The 22,652-nt window shown below is 46.2% G+C and overlaps 3 protein-coding genes across 4 annotated transcripts; 2 read left to right on the top strand and 1 right to left on the bottom strand.

Moving 5' to 3' along the window:
* The first annotated feature begins 202 nt into the window (after positions 1-202).
* Positions 203-6,125, top strand: HMCES (5-hydroxymethylcytosine binding, ES cell specific). The gene is made up of 7 exons (XM_075286417.1): positions 203-304; positions 1,708-1,909; positions 2,438-2,581; positions 2,667-2,786; positions 3,118-3,278; positions 4,390-4,582; positions 5,389-6,125. Exons 2-7 carry the CDS (start codon positions 1,721-1,723, stop codon positions 5,584-5,586), a joined length of 1,005 nt encoding a protein of 334 aa, XP_075142518.1. The 5' UTR covers positions 203-304; positions 1,708-1,720; the 3' UTR covers positions 5,587-6,125.
* Positions 6,126-7,880: 1,755 nt separating this feature from the next.
* On the top strand, positions 7,881-9,982 carry LOC142218375 (histone H2A type 2-B-like). Of its 2 annotated transcripts, none has more exons than XM_075287079.1 (2): positions 7,881-7,943; positions 8,016-9,982. In XM_075287079.1, exon 2 carries the CDS (start codon positions 8,044-8,046, stop codon positions 8,422-8,424), a length of 381 nt encoding a protein of 126 aa, XP_075143180.1. In that variant the 5' UTR covers positions 7,881-7,943; positions 8,016-8,043; the 3' UTR covers positions 8,425-9,982. The 2 variants fall into 2 exon arrangements, with proteins under 2 accessions (XP_075143180.1, XP_075143179.1); XM_075287078.1 differs by having other exon boundaries at positions 7,883-7,961; positions 8,035-9,982.
* Positions 9,983-12,762: 2,780 nt separating this feature from the next.
* On the bottom strand, positions 12,763-13,660 carry LOC142218374 (histone H1.10-like). The gene has a single exon (XM_075287077.1). It carries the CDS (start codon positions 13,616-13,618, stop codon positions 13,082-13,084), a length of 537 nt encoding a protein of 178 aa, XP_075143178.1. The 5' UTR covers positions 13,619-13,660; the 3' UTR covers positions 12,763-13,081.
* Between the last annotated feature and the right edge of the window lie 8,992 nt (positions 13,661-22,652).

Genomic DNA, 22,652 nt, shown 5'->3' on the forward strand with positions numbered 1-22,652 from the left:
AGACTACAGCCCTTATAGATAATACTGCAGCTCCTCACTGTTGTAACCAATGTGATAGATATGGCTATAAATAACTACTACAAGCTCCAGCAGTCTATCACGATATAATCGCGACATCAGGATGCCATTGAGCCGCCTGTCATGTCCTGTCAATCATTCCCTGGCCCCGCCCCCTCCTCGGGACAATCCCGGTCATGTGACCAGTTGTGTAACCTGCGCTCTGCACCGGTGATATCCCGCCTGCTGCAACATGGCGGCCGTGTGATCGGTTCCGGGTGTGGATTGTCCGCTTATTACAGCGCAGGTCGGTGCCTTCACCCCCAAATACTCCCTAATGGGTACAATGATGTCGTGTACAGGGCCATGGGTCACATTATAGGGGGGCTCTACTCTAACTGAAGGGGAACTACAGCTCCCAACATGTAATGATAAGCGGTGAGTGCATGCTGGGAGTTGTAGTTTCCCACAGACAACTGCATTACAGCTTCTATAGGCTTCTTGTGGTACCACAACTCCCAGAAACGCTTCTCCATTTCCTGTAGATAGCAGGTTATGCTGGGACTTGTAGTTCCCCAGCTATTGAATCACTGCCGCCATTTTTACGCACTTCTTGGTGTTTCTGACAGATATCCGGCACAAAGTCACTTGATATTTTCTTCTCTGGTTACATCTAAAGCAAAGTCCAGAATCCGTACAGGTAACCGTTCTCGCCTGAGATTTTGGCGACTTTGGTAAAATCGCAATATTTTGCATAAATGTGAATCTTACACAGCCCGGGGTCAGGTCCTTCAGGGCTCCGGGGTCAGTAGAGGTGACCTGTACAATCGTTACCTTTCGTTATTGCTTCTGAAACCGCCATTTTGCCGTGGCCCGGGGTCTGTGTGGCTCGTGTGGGGTTTCACTTGGATCCCTGGGGGGTTTAGGTCTCAGTTCTGTGTGAATGAAAGTAACAGTTTCCTGTTTGGCGCGGCAGTATCGCCTAAATTGGTTTCAAAATAAGTTTCATGTGAATCGACTGCGAACGCGGCAAGTGACGGGGGCGAGACCCTGATGTATTGTGCAACTGTAACGCAGGCCGGTAAGTCGCCACTGCTTACGGCTTAGCCGTCGAGTACGGTTCTGGTGCTGAACTTTATGGGTTTGTGTATAAATAATGAAAAATTCTGCAAGTTTCTAGTTTTCTGTGTCGGGGGGGGGGGGGGGGAATTTACTAACCCATCTACGCAGATGTGACGCGTGGCCCTATTTATTCGGCCACATTGTCGATTCTGTGTCATTATAAAATGGGCTGAGAGGGGCAGGGACCACCGTGACCCAAGAACGTCTCCGCCTAACAAAATTACTATAGAAAACAGACATACCCGTAAGTCGCACCTGATATCTGGGCCAGTGGATTTCTTGCGCTAGTTTCCGCCTGGTGTTTAGCTCTGCATGGGGACCTGAACGATGGAGAGCCTGTCCGGTTTAAAACGGCGACCCGCGGACCCCACAGACTATTATGAGGTCTGTCTGTTTTATACTGAAATCAACAGAAATCCTCCGTGCAGGACTTTTGTCTCCACCGATTTTAGGCAGAATCTGGGGCGGAGTCTCCCGTCTCTCCTAGCAAACACCTTGTACCTTGTGAGGGCCCAGCTTTCAACTTTCCCCATAGTTGAGTGGTCTTAGGCTAACATGTATCAATCCCTATATGTCTTTGTGTTTCAGGGTCGCCTCTGAGATGTGTGGACGCACGGCTTGCACTCTGGCCGCAGAGAATATCAGTAGATCTTGTGAATATAAAGACAAGCAAGGCCAAAGGAAGTGTCCTGAGTGGAGAGACGGCGACATCACGAAATACTTCCCCTCCTACAATAAAAGCCCCCAGTCCAACAGCCCCGTCCTGCTGTCTGCAAAGCATTTCCAGAAGGTATGAGAATGTCAGAATAGAAATGACAGGGGGTCAGCAGAATATTCCTTCAATGCCTGACCTCTAACCCCCCTATACCTTGCATAGACTGAGGGCATCGAAAATGAAGAAACATTTCAACCCGTCTTAAATTAAAAATCTCCTTCCATTTCGTGTCTACGGCTCTTATGTAAAATAGTCTCTATGGTTAAAGACTACAGACAAACCCCGTGTAGTCTGATCCTACAATCTATCTATTGGTTTTCCATATACCATATAGGAGTGACATCATTGTACCCTGAGATGACTAGTCACATCGCTCTTAAAGGGGATGTTTGTTGCAACTTTCTAATCCTCTTCTTCCAGTTTTCATGATGTCGTTTTGTGATCTGTGAATGGAAACTTTCACTGTTTCCATCTTTGCTGGTCGTAAGATGATCACACGGGGCAGCGATATGTCAGACCCCCGACCTATCTGATAGCGATGACCTACCCTAAGGATGCAGCTTTAATATTATTATCCTGATTATCCCCTCTAACAATATACAGGATGCTGACTCTTCAGAGCGAGTCCTGGCCGCCATGCGCTGGGGTCTTATCCCATCCTGGTTCAACGAAACAAACCCATCGAAAATGCAATTTAACACCAGCAATTGCCGCAGCGACACCATGAGCGAGAAGCCGATGTACAAGGTAAGTGTGGGAGAAGCTGAGGGATCCTGGGTGGAGGATGGGGCAGCAGGTCCTTATGAAGATGTCGCCTCTTTTCTTCCTGCAGGGACCGCTTTATAAAGGTAAGAGATGTGTGGTACTTGCCGATGGATTCTACGAGTGGAGAAGACAGGACGGAGAGAAGCAGCCATACTTTATATACTTCCCGCAGATCAAATCTGAGCAGGTACATAGTAGTGACGTCAGCGGCGCGTCTATATAGTACACCCATGATGGTCTATTACACCCATGATGGTCTATTACACCCATGATGGTCTATATTCAGACCAGGTGGGACTTGGACAATGTTTATTTGGACTCTAGGACAGCAGTGCACTGACCCGACATGGTTTCATCACAATCTGTCAGTAGTGCAGCCTCTGGTTTTAGGCCTGTAACATAAAGCGCAGGAATTAGAATCTAGGAAACGTTTTTCACATTTCTGATCTCCTGTCAAAGGCTCCTAAGATGAAATAAATGACAAATAATCTAAAATCTAAGTTTTCCTCTTGTTTCAGTCTGAAGACACTAAGGAGAATCCTGATGGCGAGAGTCGGCGGCTGCTGACCATGGCCGGGCTCTTTGACTGTTGGGAGCCCCCTGGAAGAGGAGACCCTCTATATTCCTATACTGTCATCACAGTGGACGCCTCCAAGAGCATGAACTGGATTCATGACCGGTAAGAAAAGCCAAATTAAAGGGGTTGTATAGGATTGGAGGAGCATGGTTTCTTTCTTCCAGAAACAGCACCACACCTGACTGTAGGTTGTGTATGGTACTGCAGCTCATCTCCATTTAAGTGGATTAGATTGAACTGCAATACCATACACATCCTGTAGACAGAGGCGGCGCTGTCTGTATAAGAAATCAACCATGTCGCCATGTCTTGCTAGTTCGGTATCACCTTTTTAATGTCTCCTTCATGCAGTGGCATCTCTAACCCCTCACATCTTGTTAGTTTACATAGCTCCTATTGACAGGTGCCTGTACTTGTTCAGCCATCTTCTTATTGAAAGGCTGGGACCATTGGAGGGGGCCTCATTCCCTAGATCCCACCAACGTAAACTCATTTGGATGTCTCCATAATTGTATGTTAATGTTTGGCGCCACACCTTTGTTTGTGGCCATGTCTGGTAGTACAGCTCGGGCTTATTCTCTAGAATGCCTTTAATTGTGTTGTGTCACAAAAACTTTTTACCCTGTGGAATAAATTTCCTGATGAGTGCAGGTCTGAGCGCTAATAGGAGGTCCTTTACCTATCCACAGGACACGCGACTGACTGTTGAGACCCCGACTGGTCACCATAATGGGGGTCGCTGTCTCTATCTGACCACAGTGTTGGCTGTTGCACTGGAAGTGACCAGCACAATCTCCTTCAATCCCACAGACCTTGAATAGAGCAGTAGTGCACATGTGTAACAATGCTCCAGTCACACATAGGACCCCCTTGTTCTTAGCGGGGCTCTCACGGTTACTCGGCACATGTGACAAGTGTCAATCTTGGATCGTACCCTTTAGCCTGCTGCGCTGGTGAAAGTGATGAACCCTGCTTTGTGCCCGTTGCTCTCTTCCTCTGGTGGTGGAGCGGGTTTTCATGTTGACTCAGAGGCGGTGAAGCGAGGCGTGACTCTTCCGGCACATATGGGGCTGTCTGTCCGTGCGGCCGCGAACCGTTTCCTTTCTGTATACTGAGATTACAATTGCTAAATGAGAAGAGCCCAAATCTCTCCGAAACTTTATAAATTATGACGATGACCAGAGATCTAATTTTTGGTCATTTGTGTGGTCAGGATGCCGGCGATACTGGATGGCGATGAGGAGATCCAGAAATGGCTGGACTTTGGAGAAGTCTCTGCAAAAGAAGCTCTGAAGCTTATTCACCCCATCGAAACCATCACCTACCACCCCGTATCCACCGTCGTGAACAACTCCCGGAACAACACCCCAGAATGCATTGCCCCAATCATTCTGCAAAAGAAGAAGGTAAGTCTGCAAAATACGTCTTAAAGATTATCTTTCACCACCTCCTCTGCTTTACATCTGTGAATAGGCTCGTGGCTCCTGATTCTGGAGCAGTTGGATTTTTTCTCTAGCTCCCGCCATTACCAAGGAATCGGTGCAGTTAGTTTTGGTGTCTGATATGTTAACTAGACTCCCTAATGTCCAGTGGGTGGTGTCAGGCAGGAACAGGCAAGGGGGCGTGACTCAGTGCTCTAATTAAAGGCTGACCGTGTAAGACCTCTGAGTTACGCCTCCTTACCTGTTCCTGCCTGACACCACCCACTTGACATTAGGGAGTCTAGTTAATATATCAGGCTAGAAAACTAGCAGCACTTGGGAACGGTGAGGGCAAGGGAAGAAATTCTAACTATGCCGGGCTCATTGGAGAGGCCACTAGTAAGGGAGGAAAGGAGGTCGAGATGGATCTTTAAAGGAGTTGTAGGGGACTAGAAAAACATGGCTGCATACTTCCCAAAACACTATTGGACATAAACGTAAATTGGCTTGAGCTGCAGTACCAGACACTGCCTATGGACAAGAGTGGCGCCATTTTGGTTAGAACTCAGCCATGTTTTTCTACACAAAAGATCAGATGTCCCTTCTTGTCATTAATGTAAACCTTGCATTGATCTATTGATTATTGGCTCTGCGATTGAGTCTCGCTGTGCCTGTTGTGTCATCCTTAGCTTAGAGCCTTGTTGTATTTTGCACATGTACATATTGTGTCACCCCTCCCCCCAATCCGTACCGTCCACCTGACTTGTAGATGATGATTCTTACCATTCTAGGAGCCCGCCCTGAGCGCCAGCAGTCGCAACATGTTGGCCTGGCTACAAAATAAGTCTCCAAGGAAGGAAGAACCAGAAGTGGTTAAACCGGCCAAACTTTCCCAGTTTGCTTTGTCGCCTAAGAAGACGAGCGCGGGGTTAATGCACCAGTGGCTGAAGAAAGAAGGAGAGCCGTCGCCTAAGAGACCGAGGAGATGAGACCCAGCCGGGACACTACAAATACCAGCACACCAAAGCATTATCTTCTCCGCATTGCCTTGTTTGTTCAGTGTTCTTGTTCTCTCTGGGTTCCCCTTTAGATCCGATAAGTGGCCAATGCCAATGGCAGGACTATAACCTGGGCTAGCGTTCATCTGACGTGGACCTGAGGGAGGAGCTTAGTGAGTAGATGTCTATCAGCTGCCTTCAGCCAATCAGTATCTCTGGGCGTGTCCACACTATGCTGATGGTGCAGGCCCCTCCCTCTTGTCATTTTGAGTTGGATGCACACAGTATGCCACGTCTCGTGAGACTTGTGGCCAAATATTATCTTGTTCTATTCCCCAATCTCTCCACCCCTTGTTGGTTTTTGGTGTTGGTGGATGGATTTATACACGGATGTCTTCCTATATTATCCAGCTGATGTGACCCCTGCCGTGTCACTGAGGAGCGCTGCGCTGCCCCCCGGAGGAGTCCGGCCTATGTAAAATGGATGTTTAGTTTTGATCTGTTAATAATAAAAAAGAAAGTTGTATTAACCCTTTTTATACTTGTCTGGTTGGAGGCGTCACAATAGTAATACAGGGATCTCACCATAGACTGTAGATCAATAGTATTGCAGTCTATGGTACAATCCAATCCAATCATTATATATTAATAGACCTGAAACTATGTAACATTTGACATTCTTATTATCCTGCTGACAAATATTGGCGATCGCTGTAAAAATGAAACTAACCTCATGTTAGTTTCCCCACTGTGGGACTATTAAAGGATTATCTTATCTTATTTTATTTTTTTATGGCTTCCCGTTATACGATTATATGGAATATTAGATTGTGTCATTAGGAAATACAATGTGTCCTGCAAAAAAAACAAAAACTGATGATAAAAGGGTTAATCGGGAATTTTTTTTTGTGCCAATGGAGACCCAGATGGATGAGATTGTGCACTGCGCTATGGAATACGTATGTGTTATAGACCGTAGATGTAGAGAGTGACCAATTTTTGAAAAAAAAAAAAAAAAATTGCTACAAACAATATGTAATATGTAATAATTAGTGTTTCTGATGAGTGATCGGCTCGGTGGAATAAATTTACATGTATGGTAATTAGCTGTACTGACTGCTAGATGGTGAAATATCAGCTAATCACTAATTATTGGTAATACGGATGGGAATCTTTATCCCTACAGACCCCCCTCATCCCTGCAGACCCTCCTCATCGCTATAGACCCCCCTCATCCTTACAGACCCCCCTCATCCCTATAGACCCCCCTCATCCCTACAGATCCTCCTCATCCCTACAGACCCCCCCTCATCCCTGCAGACCCCCCTCATTCTGATAGACCCCTCCTCATCCCTATAGACCCCCCTCATCCCTACAGATCCTCCTCATCCCTACAGATCCTCCTCATCCCTACAGATCCTCCTCATCCCTACAGATCCTCCTCATCCCAACAGACCCCCCTCATCCCTACAGACCCCCCTCATCCCTACAGACCCCCCTCATCCCTACAGACCCCCCTCATCCCTACAGACCCCCCTCATTCCGATAGACCCCCCTCATCCCTACAGACCCCCTCATCCCTACAGACCCCCCTCATCCCTACAGACCCCCCTCATCCCTATAGACGCTCCTCATCGCTATAGACCCCCTCATCCTTACAGACCCCCCCTCATCCCTGCAGACCCTCCTCATTCCGATAGACCCCTCCTCATCCCTACAGACCCCTCCTCATCCCTGCAGACCCCTCCTCATCCCTACAGACCCCCCTCATCCCTATAGACCCCCCTCATCCCTACAGACCCCCCTTATCCCTATAGACGCTCCTCATCGCTATAGACCCCCATCATCCCTATAGACCCCCCTCATCCCTATAGACCCCCCTCATCCCTACAGACCCCCCTCATCCCTACAGACCCCCCTCATCCCTACAGACCCCCCTCATCCCTACAGACCCCCCTCATCCCTACAGATCCTCCTCATCCCTACAGACCCCTCCTCATCCCTATAGACCCCCCTCATCCCTACAGACCCCCCTCATCCCTACAGACCCCTCCCCCCATTCTCCATGACTCTTACATTAACCCACTAGTTCCTCTCGGGCCCGGTATTAACCCTTTGTGCCCCCAGTAATGACAGAGCAGGAGATCGCAGAGACTGAAGAGGGGCGGGGTTATGCAAAGTAAGGATGACGCCGTGTCCACTGAGAAGGAGGGAGCGCTGCGATCCCAGCCAATCAGAGCCGAGAGCGCAGTAGGCAAGTCCGTTGTGGGCGTGGCTTGTGGTCAGTTTGGCGCTGGCTGTGGCGGAGGGCAGATCGCTCGGCAGGTGATCCGCACTACGGGGACGGCGTCACATTACCGACTACGGTACGAGCCCGCCGGCCTTGTGCGCTGCGCTGAGCCGCCCGCTGACGCTAAAAGTTCATCTCTTCCCCCGCAGGTGTGAACTATGTCAGGACGAGGGAAATCCGGCGGCAAAGCCCGGGCCAAGGCCAAGTCCCGCTCCTCCAGGGCCGGGCTGCAGTTTCCAGTAGGCCGCGTCCACCGACTGCTCCGGAAGGGGAATTACGCGGAGAGGGTCGGGGCCGGCGCCCCCGTGTACCTGGCGGCCGTGCTGGAGTATCTGTCCGCTGAGATCCTGGAGCTGGCCGGGAACGCGGCCCGGGACAACAAGAAGACCCGCATCATCCCCCGGCACCTGCAGCTGGCCATCCGCAACGACGAGGAGCTCAACAAGCTGCTGGGAGGGGTGACCATCGCCCAGGGGGGCGTCCTGCCCAATATCCAGGCCGTGCTGCTGCCCAAGAAGACCCAGACCTCCAAAAAATGAGACCCGACTACAGGGGGAGGGGGGGATGTAGTGGTCATGGTGGCCGGGGGCGCAGGCAGGGCTAAGCACGCATCACCGCCATTCCAGCATCTAAAGTGTTAATTGGTGTCCTATAACTAATGGGGTGCAAAGTGTCCCCCTACACAAGTCATCCCAATCACCCGGACCTTGAAATTTGTACTTCCAGTGTATCGTTCCCATATATCTGACGTAGATTACCTGCGGCGGCCAAAAAACCGTTACCTGCGATGCGTTTTGATCTCCATGACCTGTCTGGCATCGGGCACCCAGGGGTGGATTTGGCATTTTGGAGGCCTCCTAATGCTGCCCCCTTAGTGCAACTGCTGCGGTTTCTTGTTGGGTGGCGTTACCCCCATGTGCACCAAATCTGCCCTCCTGGGTGGATCGTGATCGCACCCTAACTTAGTCACGGCTTGCTTTTACGTTACGACATTACACGTGTTACACGGACTGGTGCGCGAGTGACCTGCGGCCGTATCCTAGACGTAAATACTGCCCCTCCCCCTGTTAGTGATATGGTGCAAAGTCTATTGCCACGAGGGTAAATACCCCCAGGCTTGCGATGGTTAACCTGTATCTTGCACCCGTCTGTTCCCCTTTTTTAACTCCGTTTAACTCTTGGTGTGCTGGCATGGCGGTTCGGCGCTCCCCCTCCCCCCCTGTCCCCACATCATGTGACTTTGCATACTGTCGACCTTTTAGACTGTTTCCTCTTTAGTTGTGGTCAGTCGGTCGCTCGTCGTGTTTTTAGGGGTGACACTTCTGTTGCCGTTGTTGTGACGTATTGTAACGTTTCTCTAGTTTGTCGGAGAAGGAGGAGCCTGAACAAGTTGTCATGAACATGGCCGCTGCTTAACCCTTCGTACACTCAGCGGCATTTACATTTCAATACGGGGTTAGGGGCTCATCTTCATTTTTAGGGTTCTCCTTATGCTGGCACTTTTATGGGGGGGGGGGGGTTGTGTTGTAAGTGATGCTGCATGAGACGTACGTTGTAGGAAACATAACATTTCTTTATCCCCCCCGCCCCTCCTGTGAATTAGGGGGTTTGTACCCCCCGGACATTTCATTGAACACTGGAGTGTGGCCCTAAGGTCGGAAACTCCTGCTGTATAAGTAATCACCCCCCTCCCCTGACTGACACCGTATGGAGCGTATTCCTATATACAGTGTCTACGGGCGTGTTGCATAAATAAACGCACCCCTTGTGCGTTACATAAACAATGCAAGTTTTAGCACCTTATTTTAGACTGACAGTATTATATTCCCAGCCGGGGAAGGCAAGTGTTATTTTATAAGAAATTTTGCAGCAATTCTAACATTTAACCGATCCCCGTTCTGCATAGACATAGAGGTTAAATAATAAAATTTTGACTACCTGGAGCCACCACTAGGGGGAGCTCTGGCTCTTACGAAGGATCTATCACCAACTCTTTTCATTCTTTAATAGCCGTCCACTGATTCCGGAATGTTTTCTCTAGCCCCCACCATTCCTGAGCAATCAGTGCTGTCAGTTTTGGTCGCTGACATGCTAACTGAAGTTTAGTTCACATATCAGATACCAAAACTAACTGCATTGATTGCTCAGGAACGGTGGGGGCTAGAGAGAAGATTCCAACTGCATCCGAATTGGTGGAGGGGGGGCTATTACATGGTGAAAGGAGGTGGCGAAAGGTTCCCTTTAATAATCGCCCAGTACAGAGTGAGCGCCCTCTAGTGGGGCAGGTTGTAGCTACATCTAAGAGACTGCTGATCAGTGTTTGCCACAATGGCGTTCTATTGCACTGCTGCTCGTGTGGAGGTCGCCGAGGGGTGGACGTATTTCCGGGGTCGTAGGGTCTACACCTTACATGATGCTGCTCACTTTTTGGCTTGCTGTGTATGGGAGTTGTGAGCGCCCCGGTCTGCTGATATATGGCCGCCCCCGGGTTACTCTATATACTCGCCAATGCCGGAAGGTTTTGGAATGCACCTTAAATGCGCAGAATAATGTGTATTCGCTCCTCGCACTTTATAATGTAAATCGACCCAAAATAAATGTAGAATTTTTAGAAATCCTTTTGCCCCTTTTCCTAGTGATGGGGTAACTGTAGCGCCCCCATGAATGTTTTAGAAGTCTTGGCCCTTGGTAACATTTCTGCACCTTCACAAGTGTCCCCGTCTTTGACCTTCTGAAATTTTTTGCCACCTTTCTAGATACTAAAAGGTCCTGGAGGCGGCGAGTGGTCCCGTGTCCAGGTCCTTAATAAGCTGTAACATTGCTGGCAAGGGAAGGGTTAATAGATATATATTGTTCCCACCTAGTTTGGTTCAGGTTGGATTCACAATTGAAAGTGTGACCGGGGTCATATATGGTGCCAGGAGTCACAGCAAGGCCAAGTCCACGCATGAAGATTGAGCCCCAGTCGCCACCTCCAACCATGTAAGAGATTGGTTAGATGACGCCCCCGTGCCCTCTGCGGACCTGGCCTTGTAAGGGGTGGAATATCTTTTGGGGGGGTAAATTCGGTCCCCCCCGCCTTTATCACCAGCTCCGCCCTTTATGCTCCTAACACCCCGCCCATCCGGAGGAGTCACCACCCACTTCTTGCCACATGTGAATCCAGCCCGGGCCCCGTCACCGCCATCCATGAATCATAGCGCTGTCCATCTTCTGGTGCTCCCCCGCTGTCTTGTTAGGGCCCGACTACTTGGTTGACAATGAAGATGGTGATAGAAGTGACTCTGATTTGGGTTCTTACTTTCCTGTATGTTCAGATCGTCTTGCGTCGTTTTTAGAAGCACTTTACTGACTAGTGTGCAATATGGTTTCTTTATATCAGACAATGTCTTTTTCTATTTAATGTGTCAATAAAGAACTTCCCCTGTTTTAAAGTGAAACGTCTCAAGTATGTGATATGTATATATATGTATACGGGGGTAGGAGGGAGCAGGGGGGGTGCTTATAGTTACCTCCATACACTGTGAGCCCATGGTGGTGCCCGGGACCTCTGTATATAGGAGCCTGGCATTAGATACCTCCATAGACATGGTGGTGTCCTCTACTGACAGGTGACATTTGTACGGTTGCAGCACCTGTCACTGCAGGACGTTGCGTTCAGCTGCCGTCTGTGGTTCTCTGTTATGTGTCAGGACCCCGCACAGCTGTCTGCGTGTCACTGAGGATGACATTATGTAATGTGGAGTAACTCCGGGGACTAGACTGTGACCCCCACCATTATATACCAAAATAAACTCAGCTGTGCCCCACATCTGACCGACGGGGGGGGAACCACAATGTGCAACGTGTGCCCAAAACAGCTGTGTCTGAGGGGCTTCACATAAGGGGTCGCTAACACCACCGTCTTGTGTCATGGCCGGAGTCCCCCAACAATGGCATATAAGTCACTGTAATGGGTTCCTGGGAGTTGTAGTCCTCCACATGGTGACAGATCTACATCTTCTGCACACTAACTGAAAAAGAAACCAAAAAGTGACATTGCCCCCCCCCCAAAAAAAAAAAAAATAGCGCAATGGGTTAGTGAGAACTAAAGATAAACACCTGCTAACAGACAAATACATCCAAAAACAGTCTAACCCCCCTCCCCGCAGCTGTTATAATACTAAAGCAGATATCATGTATTGGCAGAGCGCTCTATATTATGGTGGTCCTCCGACCCCACACCTGAGCGCCAGGACTCCGCCCTGAGCCTTCTACACATCACAGGTCACATCCAGTTCTGCCATAATGAGCGCATCTGGAAGGGATGGATTTAATGTGTGCAGACTTAAAGGGGATGGCCAGGAATAAATATTACATGTAGAGGGGGGGGCTAGAAAATGCGCAGATACTCACCTGTGCTCCCCCTACACAGTTCCTGCACCGGGCAGCCATCACTACCTCTGGTTAGTTGTACGGAGCGGACCAGCGCCATGAATAAAGGGCACAGAGATCACAAAAGTGCTGCAACCCCTTTATTCTTCTGCCTGACCCCTCCCTCCCCCATGGAGACGCTTCCACAATTTCCTATTACCTTTTGGAACTCCAGGTTGTAACTAAGTAACAAAATGTTGCAAATAACAATATGCAGAGCAGTCAGTTCCTCCTGGCAGCCAGCCAATCACAGCAGGGAATCTGAGTGGTTTGAATCTGGTTGCCACAGGGACCATCTCCATATACCCCCCCCCCCCCCATATCTCCAGTCTCATCATTACATATATAGTATATGGCACTTTAAGATTCCCCCCTCCCCCCATCATGTAACTGGCACAGGACACCCGGTTACTAAACTACAAGTCCCAGCAAACCCACAATAAACCAACAAAATCCTCATGAAATCATTTTTTTTGTTTTATTAAAAAAAATTCTCGAAGTATATAAAAAAAGAAAAAAAAAAAAAATCACAAACCGTAGGGAAAAAAAAAATCAAAACATTATAAATCGCATGCAGCAATGAATAATGCAGAAGCCGCAGAATGTGAACGGAACCCGCTACAGCAAGGGAGAGCGGCAGCAGGATTAACCCTTCCCACCCTGCAAGAAAGTAACAAGACATAGGGCTATGTACAAAGTCTCAGCCCCGGGGGGCGCAATCTCGGGGGTGCAGTCTATGCCATGGGGGAGGGGGTGCAGTCTATGCATAGGATGGGGCGCAGTCTATGCCTTTTTGGCTCGCAGAGCCTTGGGCTTGGTCGCCTTCTTCACCTTCTTGCTGGTCCGGCTGCTGGCCGCCTTCTTCGGACTCTTGCTCGGGCTCTTGGCGCTCTTTTTGGGCGCGGGTTTGGCTTTCTTGGGGCTCTTCTTGGGCGCAGGTTTCTTGGCCGCCGGCTTGGCCGCAGGGGGCGCTCTCTTGGGCACTGCCAGCCCCTCCAGCTTCTTCTTGTTGAGCCTGAAGGATCCGTTGGCGCCCTGGCCCTTGACCTGCAGCAGGGTGTCATTCTGCACCAGCGCCTTCACCGAGTACTTCAGGTAGGTGCGGCCATTCTGCTGGTCAAACCAGGGAACCTTCTTGGCCTCGCCGTAGATTTTGGCCAGGGAGCTGCCGTTCCTCTCGCCCAGTTTTCGGATGGTGTCCACCACTAGTTGGCTGTACCTGCCCGGCTGACTCTTCTTCTTCTTCCCGCCAGACTTCTTCGGTGTAGCCGCTTTGCTTCTCTTGCTGGGGGTTGCGGGTGCGACTTCTTGTTGCGCCATGTCGGACGGATTTGGTCGGATGCTGCGATCTCTGTCACGGTCACGTTCAGACTGATCCCGGCTCCGGCTCCGCCCCGTTTTATACGTAGAGAGCGGACCACGTTGAGAACAACAACAGCTCCCTGCGCCACTTCACTGCAACTTGTGTTTCTTCCCGCGCTATTCTGCGCCGTTTTCTGCCCACCTGGAAGCTCCGAGTCCGCGGACCCCGAAGCATCGCCTGCCCAGGACCCCCCTCTACACAACTGCAGGGAAAACGCCTGCGATTTAGCCGCGATTAACCCCGAAATGACCGGATTAAGCCGCGCATCCCCTGCCGATCACAGCCCTAGCGGTGGGGAGGCGCGCTATTTGGACGCGGTTTTCGGCGACTAATCGGGGGCGACCTGGGGCGATCTGTGTATGGGCTGAAAGAGGAGGATTCGGGGGACACGTCTGTATTTATTGGGGGAGTCTGGGGGCAGCGGGGCCGGAGATAGAGGGGGTGTAAAATGGTGCAAGTAACACAGAGCGCCTCTCACGTGATCCTGCAGCTGGGGGGGCCCCTGGACATGATATAGGGGGGGGCCCTGGTATATGGGGGGTGGGCTGACACCCCCTGACCTGCTGCAGGGTGACCATAGGGGGGAACTACTGAACATTGGGCTCCTGATAGTAACCAGAGGGGACATAATGTAGCAGAGCTGGAGGTGACATCACAGCCCGGGATCAGTGTCTGCAGTCCTATGTAACACTGCAAGGTGCAAGAGATGGCAAACTCAACTCTGCTACATCACTCTATGTATATACATCACTAGATATACAGTATATACATCACTATAGAGCAGGGTGACATAGCAGAGTTATAGGCAGTGTGAACTGGTACATAGATTTCCTCGCAGTCCTCAGACCAGATGTCATATCAATAAGAAGAGCTGAGAAAGTTACAAAGTATTCCAATATTCTATTATATTCTATGATTATTATTCTTCTATATTACATCACTATTATTGTTATTCTGTATTATTATTATTGTAGAATTTGTTACATTTTTACTACCCTAAGAATCCCATCACCAGATGTTCTCTGAGTTAGGCACAGTTCACACAAGTATTGGACTCTCAGGTTTTTCTCTTCAGATTTTCTGAGGACTCCAGCACAGGTGTGAACTGAGCCTTAGAGGATTTTTACTGCCTGTGACTGGCTCTGGAACAATAGGGCTGTTGTAGTCGTAGTCAGAGTTTGATTCACTGTCCTGGTGCCAAATGACAAACCCAACTATGTACTGTGACATCACTGTGTGTATTATCTCTGTACTGTGACATCACTGTGTGTATTATCCTGTACTGTGACATCACTGTGTGTATTATCTCTGTACTGTGACATCACTGTGTGTATTATCCCTGTACTGTGACATCACTGTGTGTATTATCCTGTACTGTGACATCACTGTGTGTATTATCCTGTACTGTGACATCACTGTGTGTATTATCCTGTACTGTGACATCACTGTGTGTATTATCTCTGTACTGTGACATCACTGTGTGTATTATTCCTGTACTGTGACATCACTGTGTGTATTATCTCTGTACTGTGACATCACTGTGTGTAATATCCTGTACTGTGACATCACTGTGTGTAATATCCTGTACTGTGACATCACTGTGTGTATTATCCTGTACTGTGACATCACTGTGTGTATTATCTCTGTACTGTGACATCACTGTGTGTATTATCTCTGTACTGTGACATCACTGTGTGTATTATCCCTGTACTGTGACATCACTGTGTGTATTATCCTGTACTGTGACATCACTGTGTGTATTATCCTGTACTGTGACATCACTGTGTGTATTATCTCTGTACTGTGACATCACTGTGTGTATTATCCCTGTACTGTGACATCACTGTGTGTATTATCTCTGTACTGTGACATCACTGTGTGTAATATCCTGTACTGTGACATCACTGTGTGTATTATCCTGTACTGTGACATCACTGTGTGTATTATCCTGTATTGTGACATCACTGTGTGTATTATTTCTGTACTGTGACATCACTGTGTGTATTATCTCTGTACTGTGACATCACTGTGTGTATTATCTCTGTACTGTGACATCACTGTGTGTATTATCCCTGTACTGTGACATCACTGTGTGTATTATCCTGTACTGTGACATCACTGTGTGTATTATCCTGTACTGTGACATCACTGTGTGTATTATCTCTGTACTGTGACATCACTGTGTGTATTATCCCTGTACTGTGACATCACTGTGTGTATTATCTCTGTACTGTGACATCACTGTGTGTAATATCCTGTACTGTGACATCACTGTGTGTATTATCCTGTACTGTGACATCACTGTGTGTATTATCTCTGTACTGTGACATCACTGTGTGTATTATCTCTGTACTGTGACATCACTGTGTGTATTATCCCTGTACTGTGACATCACTGTGTGTATTATCTCTGTACTGTGACATCACTGTGTGTATTATCCTGTACTGTGACATCACTGTGTGTATTATCCTGTACTGTGACATCACTGTGTGTATTATCTCTGTACTGTGACATCACTGTGTGTATTATCTCTGTACTGTGACATCACTGTGTGTATTATCTCTGTACTGTGACATCACTGTGTGTATTATCCTGTACTGTGACATCACTGTGTGTATTATCCTGTACTGTGACATCACTGTGTGTATTATCCTGTACTGTGACATCACTGTGTGTATTATCTCTGTACTGTGACATCACTGTGTGTATTATCCTGTACTGTGACATCACTGTGTGTATTATCCTGTACTGTGACATCACTGTGTGTATTATCCTGTACTGTGACATCACTGTGTGTATTATCTCTGTACTGTGACATCACTGTGTGTATTATCTCTGTACTGTGACATCACTGTGTGTATTATCCTGTACTGTGACATCACTGTGTGTATTATCCTGTACTGTGACATCACTGTGTGTATTATCCTGTACTGTGACATCACTGTGTGTATTATTCCTGTACTGTGACATCACTGTGTGTATTATCTCTGTACTGTGACATCACTGTATTATCTCTGTACTGTGACATCACTGTGTGTATTATCCTGTACTGTGACATCACTGTGTGTATTATCCTGTACTGTGACATCACTGTGTGTATTATTCCTGTACTGTGACATCACTGTGTGTAATATCCTGTACTGTGACATCACTGTGTGTATTATCCTGTACTGTGACATCACTGTGTGTATTATCCTGTACTGTGACATCACTGTGTGTATTATCCTGTACTGTGACATCACTGTGTGTATTATCTCTGTACTGTGACATCACTGTGTGTATTATCCTGTACTGTGACATCACTGTGTGTATTATTCCTGTACTGTGACATCACTGTGTGTAATATCCTGTACTGTGACATCACTGTGTTTATTATCCTGTACTGTGACATCACTGTGTGTATTATCCTGTACTGTGACATCACTGTGTGTATTATCCTGTACTGTGACATCACTGTGTGTATTATCTCTGTACTGTGACATCATTGTGTGTATTATCTCTGTACTGTGACATCACTGTGTGTATTATCTCTGTACTGTGACATCACTGTGTGTATTATCCCTGTACTGTGACATCACTGTGTATTATCCTGTACTGTGACATCACTGTGTGTATTATCTCTGTACTGTGACATCACTGTGTGTATTATCTCTGTACTGTGACATCACTGTGTGTATTATCCCTGTACTGTGACATCACTGTGTGTATTATCCTGTACTGTGACATCACTGTGTGTATTATCCTGTACTGTGACATCACTGTGTGTATTATCTCTGTACTGTGACATCACTGTGTGTATTATCCCTGTACTGTGACATCACTGTGTGTATTATCTCTGTACTGTGACATCACTGTGTGTAATATCCTGTACTGTGACATCACTGTGTGTATTATCCTGTACTGTGACATCACTGTGTGTATTATCCTGTATTGTGCCATCACTGTGTGTATTATTTCTGTACTGTGACATCACTGTGTGTATTATCCTGTATTGTGACATCACTGTGTGTATTATTTCTGTACTGTGACATCACTGTGTGTATTATCCTGTACTGTGACATCACTGTGTGTATTATCCCTGTACTGTGACATCACTGTGTGTATTATCCTGTACTGTGACATCACTGTGTGTATTATCTCTGTACTGTGACATCACTGTGTGTATTATCCTGTACTGTGACATCACTGTGTGTATTATCCTGTACTGTGACATCACTGTGTGTATTATCTCTGTACTGTGACATCACTGTGTGTATTATCTCTGTACTGTGACATCACTGTGTGTATTATCTCTGTACTGTGACATCACTGTGTGTATTATCCCTGTACTGTGACATCACTGTGTGTATTATCTCTGTACTGTGACATCACTGTGTGTATTATCCTGTACTGTGACATCACTGTGTGTATTATCCTGTACTGTGACATCACTGTGTGTATTATCTCTGTACTGTGACATCACTGTGTGTATTATCTCTGTACTGTGACATCACTGTGTGTATTATCTCTGTACTGTGACATCACTGTGTGTATTATCCTGTACTGTGACATCACTGTGTGTATTATCCTGTACTGTGACATCACTGTGTGTATTATCCTGTACTGTGACATCACTGTGTGTATTATCTCTGTACTGTGACATCACTGTGTGTATTATCCTGTACTGTGACATCACTGTGTGTATTATCCTGTACTGTGACATCACTGTGTGTATTATCCTGTACTGTGACACCACTGTGTGTATTATCCTGTACTGTGACATCACTGTGTGTATTATCCCTGTACTATGACATCACTGTGTGTATTATCCCTGTACTGTGACATCACTGTGTGTATTATCCCTGTACTGTGACATCACTGTGTGTATTATCTCTGTACTGTGACATCACTGTGTGTATTATCTCTGTACTGTGACATCACTGTGTGTATTATCTCTGTACTGTGACATCACTGTGTGTATTATCCTGTACTGTGACATCACTGTGTGTATTATCCTGTACTGTGACATCACTGTGTGTATTATCCTGTACTGTGACATCACTGTGTGTATTATCCCTGTACTGTGACATCACTGTGTGTATTATCTCTGTACTGTGACATCACTGTGTGTAATATCCTGTACTGTGACATCACTGTGTGTATTATCCTGTACTGTGACATCACTGTGTGTATTATCTCTGTACTGTGACATCACTGTGTGTATTATCTCTGTACTGTGACATCACTGTGTGTATTATCCTGTACTGTGACATCACTGTGTGTATTATCCTGTACTGTGACATCACTGTGTGTATTATCCTGTACTGTGACATCACTGTGTGTATTATCTCTGTACTGTGACATCACTGTATTATCTCTGTACTGTGACATCACTGTGTGTATTATCCTGTACTGTGACATCACTGTGTGTATTATCTCTGTACTGTGACATCACTGTATTATCTCTGTACTGTGACATCACTGTGTGTATTATCCTGTACTGTGACATCACTGTGTGTATTATCCTGTACTGTGACATCACTGTGTGTATTATTCCTGTACTGTGACATCACTGTGTGTAATATCCTGTACTGTGACATCACTGTGTGTATTATCCTGTACTGTGACATCACTGTGTGTATTATCCTGTACTGTGACATCACTGTGTGTATTATCCTGTACTGTGACATCACTGTGTGTATTATCTCTGTACTGTGACATCACTGTGTGTATTATCCTGTACTGTGACATCACTGTGTGTATTATTCCTGTACTGTGACATCACTGTGTGTAATATCCTGTACTGTGACATCACTGTGTTTATTATCCTGTACTGTGACATCACTGTGTGTATTATCCTGTACTGTGACATCACTGTGTGTATTATCCTGTACTGTGACATCACTGTGTGTATTATCTCTGTACTGTGACATCATTGTGTGTATTATCTCTGTACTGTGACATCACTGTGTGTATTATCTCTGTACTGTGACATCACTGTGTGTATTATCCCTGTACTGTGACATCACTGTGTATTATCCTGTACTGTGACATCACTGTGTGTATTATCTCTGTACTGTGACATCACTGTGTGTATTATCCTGTACTGTGACATCACTGTGTGTATTATCTCTGTACTGTGACATCACTGTGTGTATTATCCTGTACTGTGACATCACTGTGTGTATTATCCTGTACTGTGACATCACTGTGTGTATTATCCTGTACTGTGACATCACTGTGTGTATTATCTCTGTACTGTGACATCACTGTGTGTATTATCCCTGTACTGTGACATCACTGTGTGTATTATCCTGTACTGTGACATCACTGTGTGTATTATCCTGTACTGTGACATCACTGTGTGTATTATCTCTGTACTGTGACATCACTATGTGTATTATCTCTGTACTGTGACATCACTGTGTGTATTATCCTGTACTGTGACATCACTGTGTGTATTATCCCTGTACTGTGACATCACTGTGTGTATTATCCTGTACTGTGACATCACTGTGTGTATTATCTCTGTACTGACATCACTGTGTGTATTATCCCTGTACTGTGACATCACTGTGTGTATTATCCCTGTACTGTGACATCACTGTGTGTATTATCTCTGTACTGTGACATCACTGTGTGTATTATCCTGTACTGTGACATCACTGTGTGTATTATCCTGTACTGTGACATCACTGTGTGTATTATCCTGTACTGTGACATCACTGTGTGTATTATCCTGTACTGTGACATCACTGTGTGTATTATCTCTGTACTGTGACATCACTATGTGTATTATCTCTGTACTGTGACATCACTGTGTGTATTATCCTGTACTGTGACATCACTGTGTGTATTATCTCTGTACTGTGACATCACTGTGTGTATTATCCTGTACTGTGACATCACTGTGTGTATTATCCTGTACTGTGACATCACTGTGTGTATTATCTCTGTACTGTGACATCACTGTGTGTATTATCCTGTACTGTGACATCACTGTGTGTATTATCCTGTACTGTGTCATCACTGTGTGTATTATCCTGTACTGTGACATCACTGTGTGTATTATCTCTGTACTGTGACATCACTGTGTGTATTATCCTGTACTGTGACATCACTGTGTGTATTATCCCTGTACTGTGACATCACTGTGTGTATTATCCCTGTACTGTGACATCACTGTGTGTATTATCTCTGTACTGTGACATCACTGTGTGTATTATCCCTGTACTGTGACATCACTCTGTGTATTATCCTGTACTGTGACATCACTGTGTGTATTATCCTGTACTGTGACATCACTGTGTGTATTATCTCTGTACTGTGACATCACTGTGTGTATTATCTCTGTACTGTGACATCACTGTGTGTATTATCTCTGTACTGTGACATCACTGTGTGTATTATCTCTGTACTGTGACATCACTGTGTGTATTATCTCTGTACTGTGACATCACTGTGTGTATTATCCTGTACTGTGACATCACTGTGTGTATTATCTCTGTACTGTGACATCACTGTGTGTATTATCTCTGTACTGTGACATCACTGTGTGTATTATCTCTGTACTGTGACATCACTTTGTGTATTATCTCTGTACTGTGACATCACTGTGTGTATTATCTCTGTACTGTGACATCACTTTGTGTATTATCCTGTACTGTGACATCACTGTGTGTATTATCCTGTACTGTGACATCACTGTGTGTACTACCTCTGTACTGTGACATCACTGTGTGTATTATCCCTGTACTGTGACATCACTGTGTGTATTATCCTGTACTGTGACATCACTGTGTGTATTATCTCTGTACTGTGACATCACTGTGTATTATCCTGTACTGTGCCATCACTGTGTGTATTATCTCTGTACTGTGACATCACTGTGTATTATCCCTGTACTGTGCCATCACTGTGTGTATTATCCTGTACTGTGACATCACTGTGTGTATTATCCCTGTACTGTGACATCACTGTGTGTATTATCTCTGTACTGTGACATCACTGTGTGTATTATCCTGTACTGTGACATCACTGTGTGTATTATCTCTGTACTGTGACATCACTGTGTGTATTATCCCTGTACTGTGACATCACTGTGTGTATTATCCATGTACTGTGACATCACTGTGTGTATTATCCTGTACTGTGACATCACTGTGTGTATTATCCTGTACTGTGACATCACTGTGTGTATTATCCATGTACTGTGACATCACTGTGTGTATTATCTCTGTATTGTGACATCACTGTGTGTATTATACTGTACTGTGACATCACTGTGTGTATTATCTCTGTACTGTGACATCACTTTGTGTATTATCTCTGTACTGTGACATCACTGTGTGTATTATCTCTGTACTGTGACATCACTGTGTGTATTATCTCTGTACTGTGACATCACTGTGTGTATTATCCTGTACTGTGACATCACTGTGTGTATTATCTCTGTACTGTGAAATCACTGTGTGTATTATCCCTGTACTGTGACATCACTTTGTGTATTATCCTGTACTGTGACATCACTGTGTGTATTATCTCTGTACTGTGACATCACTGTGTGTATTATCCCTGTACTGTGACATCACTTTGTGTATTATCCTGTACTGTGACATCACTGTGTGTATTATCTCTGTACTGTGACATCACTGTGTGTATTATCTCTGTACTGTGACATCACTGTGTGTATTATCTCTGTACTGTGACATCACTGTGTGTATTATCCTGTACTGTGACATCACTGTGTGTATTATCTCTGTACTGTGACATCACTGTGTGTATTATCTCTGTACTGTGACATCACTGTGTGTATTATCTCTGTACTGTGACATCACTTTGTGTATTATCTCTGTACTGTGACATCACTGTGTGTATTATCTCTGTACTGTGACATCACTTTGTGTATTATCCTGTACTGTGACATCACTGTGTGTATTATCCTGTACTGTGACATCACTGTGTGTACTACCTCTGTACTGTGACATCACTGTGTGTATTATCCCTGTACTG

This window comes from Leptodactylus fuscus, chromosome 9 (assembly GCF_031893055.1).
Source record: "Leptodactylus fuscus isolate aLepFus1 chromosome 9, aLepFus1.hap2, whole genome shotgun sequence".
In the NCBI taxonomy this organism is placed as follows: domain Eukaryota; kingdom Metazoa; phylum Chordata; class Amphibia; order Anura; family Leptodactylidae; genus Leptodactylus; species Leptodactylus fuscus.